General features: G+C 40.4%; 1 protein-coding gene across 3 annotated transcripts in view; it reads left to right on the forward strand.

Moving 5' to 3' along the window:
- Positions 1-2,293: 2,293 nt before the first annotated feature.
- LOC119134483 (phosphofurin acidic cluster sorting protein 2-like) overlaps positions 2,294-18,329 on the forward strand; it is a 32,868-nt gene continuing 16,832 nt past the window's right edge. Inside the window, exons 1-3 of one of the 3 annotated variants that reach the window (XM_037271172.1) lie at positions 2,294-2,611; positions 14,465-14,552; positions 17,679-17,768. In XM_037271172.1, the coding sequence (XP_037127067.1) occupies positions 2,400-2,611; positions 14,465-14,552; positions 17,679-17,768 (390 nt within the window). In that variant the 5' untranslated portion in view covers positions 2,294-2,399. Of the gene's footprint in view, positions 2,612-3,608; positions 3,700-14,464; positions 14,553-17,678; positions 17,769-18,329 lie in introns of those variants that run through there. The other 2 variants (XM_037271173.1, XM_037271174.1) reach the window with 2 other exon arrangements.

Raw genomic sequence — 18,329 nt, forward strand, 5'->3', positions numbered from 1 at the left:
GTAGCATCACTCGTTGTATGACTTGTCCCTGCACAATTTAGTATTTAAAATCCCACCTTTACAAATACAACAATGCTCAGTTTTTACCAGTACTGAGATAGAGTTATACAATTAAAATATGAATGAAATACATTTGTGTGCATGAGTGCATCACTGAAAATTACAATCACATTTTATCACATTTTCTATAATACCTGCTGGAGTCAATCCAAGATGACCTTTGGTGAGCAGTGTGCTCAAATCTGGACATATACTGATATATATGGAAAATGTAAACTCTTTTTTAGGTGTTAAACACTGGCTGACGCAATTATTCACAAACCCAACCCTTGAAGGCATGTCATGTCAAGTCGACTGACGTTTTACTTTAGTCAGAGTTTGAGTTTCACAACACCAAATGAAAAACAAGTCTTGGCAGTTCACTGCTTGAGTGTGCTGATGTGGGGAAGAATGCACTTGAATGAGTTGGGTCGAGAGAAAACAAATGTGTTTTGAGTGCAGATTTATTACCTCCAAACAAAAGAAAATTGGCTGTCTGGCATATCACGGCCACCCTCTAAATATTTGTTATGAATAGAGAAGTTTTTGCACATCATTTACTGCAGCTTTCAATGGTCTTAATTGAAAAATTGTTATGCTATGAATTAGATGAACTGGATTTTTGGTTGCTCACCACGAACATTTAATTAAATGTTCATCATCATTGCACACTTAAAAAGGTCCTTATAAATATATTGCTTTATAATGAGAGGAGTCTTGATTTAAATAACTTTAATAAAATTTTATCTCTCAGTCATCCGAGCAGTTGTCTTAGAATATGATGTATGTTTTCAAAGATTCCATCCAAATATCTTTTTAAGATTTAATCATTAAAAAAAAAACACACAGCAAACAATAAAAACAGAGACATTGTTAAGAAATTGATTGAAATACTCATTGTGGATTTTGCAGTTCAGTTCCTTGTTACAGATCAGCAAGTTGTGCAAAAAACACTAAAACAGTTAACGTTCAAAAGTTTAGGTCAAAGGTCAAACTAAAATGTAGGTTAACTTGTTAAGGTTATGCTGTACAGCATTTCAGGTTCATCCTGAAATTTGGTACAAAAGCCGATTATCTCTAACTTTAGTAGTTCACATTACTACTAGAAACAACACGTGTGTGTATTATTTTATACACTACAGTTACAGAGGTTTGGGCTCACCTGAAGCATTTCATGTTCTTTGAAAACAATTAGATTGTGCAAACTACAGTTTCAAGGTTTATTGGTCATTTAGAAATGTTCTTCCATGCTCCCAAAATGTCCATTTTGAAAGAGTACCACAATTTAAAAAAATAAAATAAATAAATAAATATATATATATATATATATACACAGTAATCCCTCGTTTATCGCGGAAAATTGGTTCCAAAAACCACCCGCGATAAGTGAAATCTGCAAAGTACGGTCACCAACAAGAAGTACTGCGCAGGCTAACGAGTTAGCGGAAAGATGCTAATTCGTGATCGTGCTAACACGCGAAAACGGACTTCTAAAGGAATGTAAACGAACATTTGGAGCAATACTACATTGTCCTAAAGGTTAGGCACATGTTTGCTCAATTTAGAAATTTTATTTTGAAAATCCGCGATGTAGGCGGCTCGGTGGCGCACTGGGTAGCACGTCCGCCTCACAGTTAGGAGGGTGCGGGTTCGATTCCACCTCCGGCCCTCCCTGTGTGGAGTTTGCATGTTCTCCCCGGGCCCGCGTGGGTTTTCTCCGGGCACTCCGGTTTCCTCCCACATCCCAAAAACATGCTTGGTAGGCCGATTGAAGACTCCAGATTGTCCCTAGGTGTGAGTGCGAGTGCAAGTGGTTGTTTGTCTCTGTGTGCCCTGCGATCGGCTGGCAACCGGTTCAGGATGTCCCCCGCCTACTGCCCGTTGACGGCTGGGATAGGCTCCGGCACTCCCGCGACCCCCGTGGGGACTAAGCGGTACAGAAAATGGATGGATGGAAAATCCGCGATGTAGTGAAGCCGCGATAAACGAAACGCGAAGTAGCGAGGGATCACTGTATATATTGCACGACTAATGTGGTTAGGATTCCAAACGACCTCAATATTTTTATGGTAGGGTATGGACACTGCACACTGCTGTGTTTATCCATTTATCTGTCCTTCGTAGTTTCGCATATAAATCGTGCAAGTGTTTGTTTTGATGTGGATAATTTTACACATTCCCAAGGTAAGGAGGTGCTGCCCCCTTCCGCCCGCCTGTGCTGGCATGCCCCGCCCCGCCCCGTCTCGGCCACTGGCAGTCAAGGCTCGGGTGTTCGGGAGTCTGGAGGAGCTGGGCAGGCAGCGAGCACTTCACAGCCTCCCGCGTACGTCCGACACTTTGCTCCCTCGCCAGTGGAGGTGATGATGGCGGCGGCTGTCGAGAGAGGAGGCTCCCGGGCCGTTTTCCTGAGCCCGAACAGCAGTACCGGTTGCATACCGGCGCCGTCGACGCTCCCTGCCGGAGCCCTCGCCGGGGCTGTTGTGCTGGGCTCGGGCTCCGGCGGCATGCCTGTCCCCATGAACCTCTTTGCAACCTGGGAGATAGACCGATCATCCCCAAACTGCGTCCCGAGGTAACCTTGACGTTATTGGCTAGGCGTAAATATTTTGCATTTTGTTTGATGGGTTGTGATGATGCCACTGTTGGACAAACAACGCCCTCGATACTAACGTGAAGCGTTGCAAACGAGCTGCCATGCATTTCACGTTTACTGGTGGGTTGGCTAACTGTGAAGCTAACGAGCGAGCTGGCTAATGCTAAAGCTTCAAGCAATCATTACTGGTGTTAAGTTTGACAGTCGGTGTAACAATCGCGTATCATCATAGTAACGGTGTTTGCTTCCGATCGCCAGAATCGTAATAGCAGTAGCCTTCGTGTTTGTCATAATCATAATGACAGTTTTTTTAATTTATTTTTTTAACTTGTTTGCTTTGTGATCTCCAATGGTTATGGTAATTACTACCAAAGTTGTGCTAACTAGTTTCTCTAACTGCTGCTGTTGCAGCAAATCGTCAGCTTGATAAAAGGCTGCAAATTTGTAATGATGACCAACATTTTCAATGCATTCAAAATCAATGTTTGGATTGATTGACGACAACATTCCAGCTACTCGATGACACGGGTGCCGTTAGTCGCACTATAGCTGCAATTTCTTGTCATTTTGTAAGAGATCGGATCTGTTTTTGTCTTGTTTTTCCTAGTTGACCCTGCGTGCGCTCTTGTCTTAACTCGTCAAGTGCAACCAAAGCACATTTTTTGTGTTTACACGGCTTCTGGCACTAGAAGTGACACACACTTACGTCATGATGCCAGTCTCACTATGCGATTTATTTTCAACTAGACTTGTGTGTGTGTATTAGTATGCATCGTCGGTGAGCAGGCACACTGCTGCCACCTGACCAGAAGCCTCTCTCGGGAGCTGAGGGTACATTAATCAGCTTTGACCTAGATCTGTTCTACTCACTGGGGGGAAAGTGGGTTTGCAAGAGGGAGGGCTTCCTCCACTCTGGATGTGCGTGCGGGCATGCGTGTGTTTACTTGCTGCATGCATGAGTCTGCATGCATGTGTGAATGGAGTCACAACATGTGAACAACATGGATTATTGACTGCGGAGCTGACGAGGTTTACATGAGCATTATTCAGGATCCACGTCAAACAAAGTGAGATTAAGAATAAATATCTTGTTTTGTTTCCCCTCATCTTTTGTTTCTGCATCACATGAGCTGTATTTCAGTTATGGAAGAGGTAATTGTGTGAGTAACATTTCCAAGAAAACCATTGGGCAGTTGTTTACCTGAGGTTCTGCACAAATTTGGTGTATACTAGCCCTAATGGGTGTGGTAGAATGTACTTTTGAATTGTTATCCAGATCCTTTTTCCAACATTTAATTAACTAAATTAATCAAATCTATCTAAAAAACATGTTATTTTTTCTTCTCATTTGTTTATTATTATTTCTTACTTTTGTTCTTACATTTGCTTGATGAGCTTAAAAAAATAAGTGCACCAAAAAATGAACTTATCAATTTAAAGAAACATTTAATGGCAGTACACAACAAAAGAAAACTACTTGAAGCTAGACAGTCTTGTAATGTAGAGGGAACAATAAGAACGGCCGCAAGACTCTCAAATCATTTTCATGCTAGTCATTAGTAATTATGGTTTTGGCTACATTTTTGTTTTTTAGTCACAACTGCTTAGTAAAAATGATTTGTGTGTAATTGTATCATTGTACTGAGCAGCCAGCCTCTTTCCAATGTAAGGCTATTATTATTATTTTTATTATTATTATGTATTTGAACATATTTGGACGACCGACTCTTCAATTACCATATACAGACTGATTTGGATTGCAAATTCAATTCCTGCCACAGTGCCCAATGGAAAAATATCCAGCATTGAAGATACTGGCATGACCAATGGCATGTTATTCAGAAACAGAATCAGAGCGTAGACTTTTATTACTTGCTCTAACAATTGCAGTAAATGTTTAACAATAACTTCTGATGTTTATTCATCTTCCAACACAACTGATTCAAATGATTATCAGGCTCCAGCTGAGCTTGCTGATGAGCTGATCCAAATTATGCTGGACACCAGTCCTCCGGGATACTTGCGCGTGTTCTGTTTTTGCACGTTTTAACATTTTCGTTGACCTTTTTGCGTGACAGTTTAATTCTCGAGCCTTAATTAATTCTGATGCGACTGTTGCTTTCGGGTGTAAATAGCTTTTTCCAATATGCCTTGTGACAATGCAACACAAAAGCTCTGTGGTCAAGGTAAGGCGGGGAGCATACTGAGTCTTCCCAGCATGTTCACTATTTTTTGCTCAACAAATAGCTGACCGTAAAGCTGACTGTTTGGTGTTGCTGAGCAACCAAGGATGGATAAAGGGGAAATTAATGAGATTACTTTCTGGAATGTTTTTTTTTTCTTGTATGCTCTGTGCCTTGAAAGAATTGCAGGATTAATTCTCCAGAAATTAGGCTCATCAGTGTATAAAATGAGAGAAGTATTTCATGGCGACACGGCTAGTTTTATCAAACGTTTAAAGCAGCACTGATTGTCGATTTTACACATTTGTATCCAGTCTTGAGTCCATGTTCAAATGCTCGATTCTTCAACAGTTTGTCAACATCTACAATTAATGCTCGTTCGGAAATGCACTCAGTATTTTCACGAACACAAAAGTCCCACAAAACGTCCGACTTCAAACTGTCATCATAAATTCTAAATGTTGAACCAGCCAAAAAAAATGGGGTTCTGGACAAGAAGAGCGTGACGAGGAATACAAACTGGAAATAATGTGAATGACAATGTTAGAATATTTATTTTTGGTGGCAGAATTTTGTGCACTAAGACAATCTGTAGACTTTCTGCGTGTCTATGTGCACCCTGTGTCAGTGCAAATCTCATTTGCTTTTTGACTCAATAGACTTACTAGGATCTAAAGGTGCCAAGTGTGTCATAATCCTAGTGAAGAAAGACAAATCAATGCGAAAAATATGTAACCCTCACAACTAAATGCAACTTTATTGTTTGGTTGAGGTATTTTTTGGGTAAGCCTGCAGACCACAACATAATCCTTTCTCTGTTCCTCTGACTTTATCTTTAGGGGCCAGCGCATTCTTTCTTCTGGGTCCCAAGATAACCTTTCTGTCATCTGCTTGAAAAGAGCCTTATCTTTGTCGTAAATAAGTGTAGTTGCCACATCATTTCTTCTGCCGCAATTCCTGTATAATCTATTAAAAGGTTGTCCATTGATGCGAACAAGCTTGACAGGCACGGTGTGTCAGACAAAGACATCAGTGCTCCTATTACAAATATAATTATCGTTATTATTAGTCTTAAAAGTATCGAATGGATAATTTATCTCGTATTTGTGATGGAATTGAATCCCATTGAAAAAGATGCAATGTAGAGAGTCCTTTACATGTACTGAAGTATCTTAAGCCTATTTTGTTCGTTCTCGCCTCGCAATCCTCCTGAGCTTGGTCCATTGTCTCTTTTAATGTTGCTATAGTAATTTAATTTCATTGCAGCAAAAGAAGAGATCATCGTCAAATGGCGCTTACAGACAGTGACAGTGTGCCAACGAAATCATAAACACCCCCGTCAGCCATCTCCAGTGGCCTTTTAGAGTGCTGATACAGACACAAATGGCAGTATACCAATAATGTGGGCCACATCACTATAGCCCACATTGGTGGGTGAGGGATTCATTTTGATGCCCCCAAAATAAATACAAATACGGCGGTATTCTGAATTTTGCCACCTGATAATCCCGATGTTGAAATCAACTGGACTTGTTGCTTCACCACGGTGTTCACATGGTCTTTCCGGCTGGACCAGTCAGCACCCTGACTCTCCCCTTTTTCACACTCATTCCCACAACCTGAAATGTGTCAAAATTCACTTGGTTTCCTTCCTTCGCCTCCCTAGAGAAGGAGGAATTTCCTTGGGGAGCGTTTCACATTCCTGGCAACTTGAGAATTGCTGGGTCGGTTGAGTTGGGCTAAGCCTCCCCCCCCCCGCCAACTACCCCCTTTAGCGTTCCATTGTTGACCAGCAACCTGCACCCCGGGAGGTGGGGCAGGATTGAAGCTGTGGATTGCTTACTTATTTAAAAGCATGGCAGATGAGGATCTTTCCCAGGGCTTGAGAACAGGCAGGATGCTTCTCTTGAATTCATCATGAAGGGAAAAGTCCCGAAAATCCAGGCCGCCCCACCCCTGTCTGAATGTCGGAATGGGATAAAGTTGAGATCTTCTGGAATGGATAATGGGTTCTTTGCCTATTAGTTTTGTATTGCAACAGTCAACAACCCTGACCCATGGTGAATCTGGTCTGTCTTTAAACTGTTGTACTCTGCCTCGTTCTTGCTCTACTTATTTCCCACCTCTCCCATACAGGCATTTCCTGAGTTGGATGTGCCAGCAACAACACATGGACTATTCTTTCCGAAAAAACTCTGATATGGATGAATGAACGCACCTGACAGACCAGCTGAAAACAAGCTGTGTCATTGTGCCATTAGCCATGTTTTGCAGAATCGGCTGTATAAATATCTTGTTGGACATGGGCAGTAGAGCTGGAACGATGTTTGACAAACACCCAAACTTTTGAAATTGTGGAAGTTATAAGAACAATGCGCTATGAGTCTATTGAAAATACACAACCGTCAATCAGCTTCTCACAAAACGATAGCGACGCTCTCGTCGGGTGAATCAGTGCTAATGGGTAAACAATGCTGTAAAATACCAAATTAGTAACCCCAAAACAATTGTTGAAAACAAAAAAAAAACTGATGCCGAACCCTGCTTGATAGATTGAGGGATGTTGGATAGACTGACTGAGACACAGACACTTTGTGACAGTGTCTAATAAGTCAGCCTAAAGTAAACTCCATAACCCATAATATTTTGCGTTATATCACAGACCTGCAGTCTGGCTTCACTTGTGATTTGGGTTGTAAACATGCTTTGCCTGCTCATGTCGTTCGTTCATGGCCACTACAAACATAAGGCTGCTGACTTCATCAGTTGCTGTTCAAGGTTGGACAAAAGAGTTGTTTATCTCTGCAAAATAGAAACAAAGGATGGCAGACAGACACATACTGAATTCCTGGTAATACTTTTCAGATCACTGAACACAGTATGGCTTGTTAAAACTGTCATTAGACATCAGAGCAAAGAGTTGACAAAACAACCACTTAACCTTTGCAGGGTATTGTCCTGTGACTGTGTGTAATTTTTTAAGTGACTTTTATAATCAGAATATGTGAAGAATGAACAGGTACTTAAAATTATTTTTACCCTTTATTTTGCCTTCACAGTATAGGGAAATAAATCATGATTTATTTTCTATGCCACATTGTTATGCTCTGAATAGGAAAAACCTCATTTAGGAAAAAGCATGAAAACAGGTCAGCATCTGTTCAAGGGTATACTAGTGGTCAATAGTTATTTTTCCCAAATGGGTTTTAGAGAAGGTAAAAGCTTAAATTGCCAAATGGAAATGAAAGTCCAATGAACAAACACCGTTTAGAATTACATCAAATGTGCTGATAATCCTGTCAAAATCTGATTTTACCACAGCTTTGAGAGCCTCGTCTAGATTTATTACACAACGTCCTCTTCTCTTGCATTCTTAAAAACCACTTAGCTCTTCCCCAAATCTAAATCTTCTTTTTCTTCTTCTTTTTCTAAACTTATACCATTAATAATAAGATTCCACCAAGAAGGTTGTACTGACATTTTTATTCTCTATTTCTTGATCCAAGATTTCAAGAAAGACTCAGCTATTTTTAGACCTGTTTTAGACAGGCAAGGGTTGCTTTTACATCGTGGAAGCGTCCAAATTAAAGTGTCAACACCACACTCACTGGCCCTTTTGACATCACCAGGTCTAATGGACATCTGTATACTGATGTAGTGTAGTAAGAGTGCCCGCACGAGTAAATGGACAGCAAATTCAGGGTAAATTGGCACATGCAAAACTCAAAAAATGGCTTTAGCCAACTGCTGCACCATAGTGTTTTTCTAAAAATCATCAACAAATTGTTTTTTAACTTTTTCTGTGTTCTGCTCCTTTCTTGGGACAGATACAAGAAGTGCTAATTCATGGAAAAGTCGGGATGGGGAACAAAAACAAAACCTGGGTCCTCGTAATTCAGTCCCATGGAATTGTTTGTTGAGGTCGCTCTGGGGTTTTACCTCTACAAGACCAGAGAGATGTTGAAGACTTTTTTTAGGAGCTGTGCGGTTTCAAGCCATGTTTCTCAAGTAAATGAAAAGTTCTGTGCTAGTCTTGTCTGAGTTCAGTTGTCATGGTAATCTTGTGATACCTTTTTGTTCATTATGTTATCTAAAACGCCCCGAAATCTCATTCTTCCTGTTTTTTTTCCCGGTTCTTCAACAAAGTCTTCTCGTTGTTCTTCCTCTTGTCGAATAGTCTTCTATTTGAGAGGCTACTTTGAAAACCGGCTACATGCCAGTGTAGTATCGAGTTTATTGGGTGTTTTGCCCTTACCGAGTTTTATGTGAATGTAGGCCTTTTGCTGTGGTCAGGTTGTTCTTCCACATTGTCATCACAATTCTTGACAAAGTGTTAATCCACCAATTGTAGCTATTGTTTTTTCCGTCCTGACTTAAGGTGCAAATCTGTAACCTTCAAACCTCCCCCAGTTCTGACCCTGCTGCCTTAAGTTTGTTGATAATTTCACAGCACCAGAAAACGACATCCTCTCTTTCTGTTGTGTCTGCACTCTTTCCCCTTTTACACTGCAGGCTTGAGATGTTTTTATTTTATTTTTGGTATTAAAGACCAAACAGCCTACGGCCATCTGTGACACAGAACGAGATATTGGGGGCTCAAATGCCAATTGCGTGCAAACTAAATACATGCTAAGCTCTTTGAGTGCATACTACTGTTTGATCTTGTTATAACACATTTAGTTTGAATTATACTTTATCCCAAATGCTGCAGACCTACCTTTGAATTGCTTTTCTTAAATTCATCATGATTGTCATGAATTGCAAAATGTCACTCGACTGTTTCAAATAGATTTGTTGTTTCATGTGAATGGATTTTGCATTGGACCGGAAATGGTAAGAAATTAGAACCAAATGTTAATCTGTAATCTAGAGAGGTGTTATCTGAGGAAATGTCATTCTCACAGTGGTTAGACTTCCTCTGTTTTTCTTGTAAAAGAATGAAATATTCAGAAGTGGATTTCAGAGCAGCATATTCTTTATTCTGGGCTAAATTATGTAAGCAGGTGTATGAAATTATTATGAAAGAACAAAGTACTAGGGCTTTCTCCCACTTGTTTTATTAAAAGAATAAAGGCCGCATGCATTTCCCACAAAGTGGAGGAGCAATAGTACACTGAAAGAATTTTTTTTCTCCCTTTCTAGCTTTCTAACCTCCAGTGCATACCAAACAGTCTTTTTCATTCATCCCTCTTTTAAATCACTCTCTCAGTCTCCATCCTCCATTCCCCCTGCTTTGTGCCTCTCACAATTGCCGTGCAGTGATGCGAAGGCATGGAACTGCAAAACATCAAGCAGAGTGCTGACCAGGAAAAATAAATACAAAAATGTGTTTTTGTTTAGGCAGCCAAGTCATTTGGTTCAGTTCAGGGGTTTCGTTTCGAGACTAGCAGTAGTCTCTTTGTCATCTCGTCACCTAAACAGGACTTCTATCATCATGTTACTTGAGATTGCTGTTATCACTTAAGAGGTCCAGAAATAGTGTTGCATTAGTAGCCACTAGCCTCAGGGGCTCTACTGGACATCTTGGAAGGGTGTTTGATGAGGGAGCCTTATGCATTGTTGCATAAGTAATGATATAAAGTAACTGCTCTGTAATCAAATCTTTTCCGAGAGGCTATTCAATCAAAAAATTGCCAAATTGACTCAGAACTCAGAAACAATCACAATCATATGTCCAATTTTGTCATTTTAATTTGATCTTTTTTTCCCCAATTCATATGGTTTTAATATGTGCACTTAAGGTGCCGGTTATTTTTTTCTTTTTATACTTTTTACTGGACAGCACATGTAAACCGCTCACTCAGCGATTAGTTTCTCCATATTATTTTTTTTTTTTAGCTCGCTCAGACAAGTTTGGCAGTTGTACAGTTTGGGAAGTGCTCTTTTCATTTATAGCCTAACTGTGCACAAAGCAAGGTCCTGAAGGCATGGTTGGTGGACATTGGTGTTGGAGGACTTGAGAGCTTTGACCTCTTCTCCATCAAACACATTCAAGGTTACCTAATAAGAGAGATTGTAATGATCTGCGAACAAAAAAAAACCACTTTTTTTTAAAGGAGAGAAGGCTGTCTCAGACCTTAACATCTTTCCTTCCTGTAAGTTGCTGTGGCCTTTTGTCCATGAAGATTTTTTTAGATCCACACTATGTTGTCTGTCAACATTCCCAAACCCCGATCTCAAAGCAAGCAAACAACTGAAAAGTGATATTTGGTGCAAGAAAAACAATGTTAAAGGCCCAGTCTGGATTGAATAAAGGTCGCAAAAACTCATAAACGGACTAACGTGAATTGTTTACTCAATAGAAAATGTCTGTGCACCCCAATTCAATCCATCATTGCTTCACCAACAGTGTGTGACATGTCAGTGTAGCAATCTCCTGAATTCAATTTCTGATGGGATCATTTTGAGCGACATAAAATTGGAAGCAATTTGAATACTTACTGAAGCCATCAGACTTTGTGTAATTGCTGTAATGAAATTAATATACAGACTATTTTTGCTACATATTTGTGCTGTCCAATGGCTATCACAGAGCTCTTATCAAAAACAAACATTTGACCATGGCTGTTGAAAGGAATTGCCAGATAAGATTGGCCATCTCCTACGTACACAGAGACTGCAGTAGTAGCCTTCATTTCCTTTTCCAGCTATTAATGTCTGATCAAATAATGTGTGAAACTAAAGTAGCTAAAAACAATTTAGCCATTATTTTACAAAGTAATTGTTTAACCCACAAAAATTAGTGGGGGTTATAAACACAATGGATTAGAGGCAGTAATTTACAATAAACCATTGAGTATCAATGTTTTGGAAATGATCTAAACAGCTGTTTTATATTCTAGTGTGGCTCCAGTCTACAATCCCAAAAGGTCAACAGTTGGTTTAGATACAATGACAGTCATTGGGTCAGTCTAATGGGCTTAGATAGTGTTGGGCCATGTAGGGTAAAGCTATTAGCTTCAATGGTGCTAAGTCACCTATTTGGCACTATCACTGGACATTTTACCCCAGCTTTTGGTTGTGTAACTATATAGCATATAAGTGAAATTTTATTGCTGGTTGGAACTGTAAATGCGTCCCAACCATGACAGTTTTTATTCCACCCATTGTTGATGCATATTTGCATGGCTGTGGACTGAAAGAACATTTCCAAACCTAAATAGTAAACAATTTTATGTGCTAATGCATGACTCCTATTTGCAAGTACTGTAACTAACATCCCTTAAAGTTTGTCAATCAACCAAAGTCCTTTTAAAAAGAATCGACAATAAAATCCATAATTGTTTTCTTGACATACATGATGACCGCTGTCAGTGTAACACTAATAACCATGCATGGACTCATCAAGATCCTTTTACGACAGTGATGAGTTGATCCAATAAGGCAGGGGTGTCAAACTCATTTTTGTCATGGACCGCATTGTACTCATAGTTTCCTTCTGAGGGCCCCCGGGCCTTGAGTTTGACACCTATGCAAAAAAGCCTGAACCCGGTGCGAACAGCAAAACTAAAACGGGGGCCCCTCCACGGGCTCTTATCAACTGGCAAACAGAGAAAGTAAATCTCTTATCTTTAGTTCCCACCTCATGTTTACCGTACATAATGTGAAACCGCATTTAGGTGTCACCACAAGTTCTGTACAATAACATGACTTTAATCTGTAATAATGGAGAAGTGCTGCATATTTTATGGGATTTTAACAAGACTACATGTTAAGCCTCCAGACCCTTTTTAGAGAAATTCCCAAGAGCCATATATTTTATTGCTTTTCCATGCAGAATCTAATAATGCCAGATGTGACATGGATCGTGTTTTGGTAAAACAGACGAGGAAGTAATAGTGGTCAAGATGTTTGTATAGCATTAGAGAAAATGTAAGCACTGGCTTAGTCGAGTAAAACTACTGCTCGCTACATACATGTTAGTCTCACAAAAACGTCCTCATCGCAAATGTGTAATATTTAACAGAAATGAGTAGTACAATTTTATTTGTTTGCTAATGCGGTTGGAAATAACAAATGCCACGTTTCCTTTGCATTATGCGGTATGGCTCAGCTCAGTTCAGTACTTTTTTGGTCATCTCATTATACGGGTCCCAAAATACAAAGCCCTCTGATATTTCAACACCATTTGATGTTGCTGTTTTAGTGTTTTGTTTACATGACTGCAGTCGATATATATATATATATTTTTTGGTCTGTTTGAGAAAAAACACCCACAAAAAATATTTGTATTTTATTATTGACGTTGGTTGAGCTACCATTGTTTCCCACTGTAGGATTATCTTTGCCGTGAACAGCAGCAGTATTGCAACTTTGCGAGCATGGAATGATCATATAAAAGACACTCATGTCATTTTGACGCAATATGATTTTGAGCAGCACCTGGTCTGTCACTGTTTGGGTAGCAGAGCGAACTGGCACTAAATCTGATCACAGGAACTCGCTGAAACCAGACCCGGCCAGATGGCGTTGACTTTACACTTTCAACACAACCCAGTGGTGAGACAGGAGTGCAGATAACACCTCTGATTTAAAAAAAAAAAAAAAAGCAGTGGGCCCTGATGTGTCCCATTCACTGCCTGCAGCCTTTTGAATTACATGCGAATCACAGTCAGAGAAAGAGAGAGTAACCGAGTGAGATGTTGTTGAACCATCAGACGTGTTTTCTGCCTTCCCCTCCCCCCTGCTGACATAGAGCTGTGTTGCCGGTGACTCATCCTCACCATAAGGCGAGTCGCATTCTCCAAGGTATAACGTTAGATTACTCCAGACCCAAACAGATTTGCATTTGGTACTCACAAACTGTGTCTTTAGTTTCTGATGTTCACACATTGGCTTATAATTTGTGACAGCGAGATGATTGCAATACATGTTTTGTGCTCATCAAGCATTATCAAACCTAGAAAAATCACTGAAGTAGAGAGAGAGAGAGAACTACACATGCTTGTTAAAAGGCAATTTTTCCCCTCTTCCTGTGGTTGCAAATGCAACCTCGAGATAAAAGTGAAGTAACAGGAGGGGCAGTCACACGTTGACTTTCACACTTACACATAGTTCCTCCATACACCACCCGAGACTGGCATTTCATTTTCTCTGTGCCTTCCCGAATCACACTTGCCTAGCAGGGAGTTTGGTTGACTTGGAAAGCGGCTCTCAGACGTAGTGGGTGTTGTTTGCTTTGTCTGTCTTACTCACCTTTGACTGATCATAATTTCATGCAACAGGAGTGATGGTAAAAGTAGGTCACGAGGAAGTTCAGCAAACCTGACTTGGAAGTTGTTCCCTTGCTCTAAAAGGCAAGAATTTGAATGTGGTTTGACCCGACTGGTATTCATTTGTTCTGTCACTAAAACACCCCGTCACAAATTCCAGATGTCATGATGAATGCTGTCTAGCGTCTTTAGAAATACTCTTATGATCCCGCTACTACAGTGAGTCAATCTTTGTGCTTTTTGTGGCCATCTGATCAGTCCCTAATATAGCATCACTTTGACGCGACGAAATGAAAGACTTGCTCTCTGATGACATAAATGTTTTTCCGCCGCCCTCACTTGGATGTGCTCCATTTTTAGTTATACCTGCAGGTCTAAAAATGTCCAAATTTTCTTTCGTATTTTTTCTAACCTTTCTTTCTCTCTTTCTCTTGCAGGCTCTGTAGCCTCACTTTGAAAAAACTAGTCGTGCTCAAAGAACTGGACAAAGAACTGAACTCGCTGTCTATTGCCGTCAAAATCCAGGTGAGTCGTTGTAATCTTTTGAGCCTTGCTTTTCAATTCTTTGCTTGTGCTGCACCGCGTTTAACATAATCGCAAGCCTAGTTGATGATAAGACATGCAGCTAATCCTGCCAATTGATAAAAAGCCTTCTTAGCGCAGGCGGCTCTGGTATGTCACATCCACTCACGTGCTTTAAATAGCAGACGAGCATTACTACTAGTCTAGGCAGATGCATTAGCACCTTAAGACGGATTTAGAATGTTGTAGTCATGACGATGGGGGTTGCGGGCCAAGCAGGTGTTGACTCAAATGTCATGACTAAATGTCACTGCTTAGTTAGAACAATGAGATTTTACATGAGTGAAAGAAATGACTAGAGGGTTTGACGTCTGTGGCTAATTTCTTTTGAGCGGTTACTTTGATTGCACAGGCCAGAAAACGATCCTTCAGTCTCAAAATATCTGTATGCTGAACTCAATCCCAATCTCTGCATCAAAACAAGCATATTGATAATGAAATATTAATGTGTTGGAATTCTCTCATGACATCTGAGAAGTGTCTGTTCTACTTATCACAGGCCTTTTAACCCCACCGAGCAAAACGTTCTTGGGATTTTTCGGCAGTCTCACTAGAGATTGTAGCCTTGATCAACAGAAAGATAATTAAATTTACTTGAGATTCTTTAATGAAGAGCAATTGTTTGTTCCCTACGTTTTAGTACTTCTTTGTTACAATGTATCCTTCATAAGCAAATATGGTGGGAACTTCACCCATTAGCTACCGTATTTTCCGGACTATAAGGCGCACCTAAAAACTCCAAATTTTCTCAAAAGCCGACAGTGCGCCTTATAGTCCGGTGCGCCTTATATATGGACCAAATTCCTAAATTTAAACTGGCCCGAAGCATTGTGTCATGAAGTCAATCATAAGTGGCCCGCTGAAGACTATGAATCATGAATCAAAAAGACTATGGATCATTATTTTGTGATTATCAGGTAATTTGTTGCGTCTGAAGTTGAAATAAAAAAGATAAAATGGAGAATAATTTGATTTGGATTAAAAATCTGACATGATGCATTAATGGTGCGCCTTATAGTCCGGTGCGCCTTATATAAGGACAACGTTTTAAAATAGGCCCTTCATTGAAGGTGCGCCTTATAGTCAGTCCGGTGCGCCTTATAGTCAGTCCGGTGCGCCTTATAGTCCGGAAAATACGGTACATGGTTCTCAAATCATGAAAGTTCATCTCTGCTGACAGCAGTGCAGAATCTGTCCTCTTCCCCTCCTCTGGACCAATAAGAGGTAGGGCCATGGCCTGGCAGGATTACTCATGCACGTGCGCGTTAATGTAGACGTGTCACGCCATTACTGTCATCCAACTGTTTCTTGCCATTTATTCATGCTGGCATCATGCACAATATGAAGCAACCAAACAGCGAGAACTAATCCACACATCCATTCTCTGCACCGCTTATCCTCGCTAGGGTCTCAGCGGGTGTGCTGGAGCCTATCCCAGCTTGCTATGTATATGCGAGAAGTGGGGTACACTCTGGATTGAAAAACTGCTTCCACCTTGGAGAGATGATGATCTACTCGAAGTGTACCACTGCAATCTGCACCATATAAAATGTAAACATGCACACCTAACTTGGACCAATCCTGCAACTTGGTGGAGATGAAGCTCTAGAGTTTTCTGTCTCTCACCCTGGAAACTACAGTGTCACTGCCAGTAGATCAAGACCCCTTACAAAGACCTTTGATACTTTTTATGTCCTTTAGATCGTAACCATCAGTCCTTTCCTTTTAGAAAATCAAATATACTGGATGTAGTATTAGTTCCAAACACAAACATGGCATCCTGTAGAAATGGGGAGTTTGACTGTGGTCAGACTTGTTACATTCCATCATTTGGTGCATAAAGACAAGAGGAAAGGCTTGTTAGTGAACACAGGGGCGAGTGGGTGATGAGGACACTGAGTTCAAGCATTTCTTGCCAAGGCTGTGTATTGAAAATGCATCTCAGACCGTCAGAGAGTGCTTTTGTGTCTTAATTCATCGTACCAGCTATGAAGCGTGATAAAAGAGCACATACAGAGCTCCTTTTGTGGAGCACGACTGACAAGGTCAGACACAGACTGTGATTTTCTTTTTTTTCCACTCCTCTCTTTGATATAAAGCCAGTGCTGTTTAGGTTGAGACAGTATGGATGCATTTTACAGAGAGCTACTTTTGTTGTAGCGGAGATTGGGAGTTTGGGCAAACGGGGATTTGCAGAATACGTGTTTGAAATTGTCACGTTATTAAACAATTGAATCGTATTCCGTGTTTTGAGAAACAGTATTGTTTTAGAAACAGTAGTGTTTACATTTCAAAATAATCCGTACAATTTGCAACATGACATTTGTGGATTTTAGAATGACAGGGCTGCATCTGCATTTTCTTTTCAGGTTATTTATTTTCCGTCCATCCCTAGGCATGTACTACAAGAATGAGATCAGTGGAGAGGAAGAGCAAGCCAATAAAACATTCTGTTTTGGATTGCAGTGACTTTCCTTGTAGGCATTTGCAGAGTGGGAGGTGTATAACATTTTCTTACAGCACAAATGTTGGTCTGGGTTTTTCCTCTCAGCAGTCTAACTGACAACTGTTTTGCTCTTGGTCATTGTGTAGCAACTGAACCCGATGTTAGATGATGGAGGAATTATACATATTTTGCTCATTTTCCTTGATGACATTGTGAAATTATTGTGATAGCTCATAGAGCTTGGCAAAAAGAAAAAGTAAATGGTTGTCTTGAAATCATTAGGGAATCTTTGATAGGAAATGCTTATTTTGAAACAGCTATTTGTTTGTATGTCTCAAAACACCAACTCTCTTCCATTCTGTTACTGTTATGGTAATAAGATGCAGAGAAAGAGTCCGGGACTTTTTGTACTGGGTTGCCACACGGTGTGACTTTGCATAAATGTGTGAACCAGGTTGGGACTGAAATCAGACTTTCTCGCTTTGTGCCTGTGCCTGTTCGTTGAGAGAAAACAATAAAAAGAAAGTCTGCCTTTGTTTACTGATTTGCTTGATACCACACTCACTCTCAAACCAGAATGTGGAAGCTTGACTTGCATTACAAAGTCCCACTTTATCTTCCAGGGTTCGAAGCGTCTTCTGCGATCCAACGAGTATGTCCTCCCACCCAGTGGACTCATGGAGACAGATCTGGAACTGACATTCTCACTACAGGCAAGCACTCTGTCACTGTGCTGTGAATTGTCACACTGACACGGCAGTTACTTGACAACTATAATTGGGAACAAACTTGTAGCCACTCTGGTACCCTTTGCAACCCCACTGGTGTTTCTTGTGTTTCAGAGCTGTGTGTTAATATTGCTCTATGTTTGTACATGAGAGTTTGACGAACAAATATTTTGTATTTGGTGACTTTTGAAGTACCGTATTTTCCGCACTATAAGGCGCACCGGATTATAAGGCGCACCTTCAATGAATGGCTCATTTTAAAACTTTGTCCATATATAAGATATACATTTGGCCTGCGGGCCGGACTTTGGACACGCCTGCTGTAGTGGCACAATATTGGTCCATATATAAGGCGCACCTGATTATAAGGCGCACTGTCGGCTTTTGAGAAAATTTGAGGTTTAAGGTGCGCCTTATAGTGCGGAAAATACGGTAATCTAACATTCTTGAAATAAATTTACGTCGCTGAATCAGCATATTGAACATTTATTAGACTGTTATTTATCTTCAAGTTGAATTTAATCTACCCGGATATTACCTTCCTAT

Source organism: Syngnathus acus, chromosome 15 (genome assembly GCF_901709675.1).
Source record: "Syngnathus acus chromosome 15, fSynAcu1.2, whole genome shotgun sequence".
Taxonomy (NCBI): domain Eukaryota; kingdom Metazoa; phylum Chordata; class Actinopteri; order Syngnathiformes; family Syngnathidae; genus Syngnathus; species Syngnathus acus.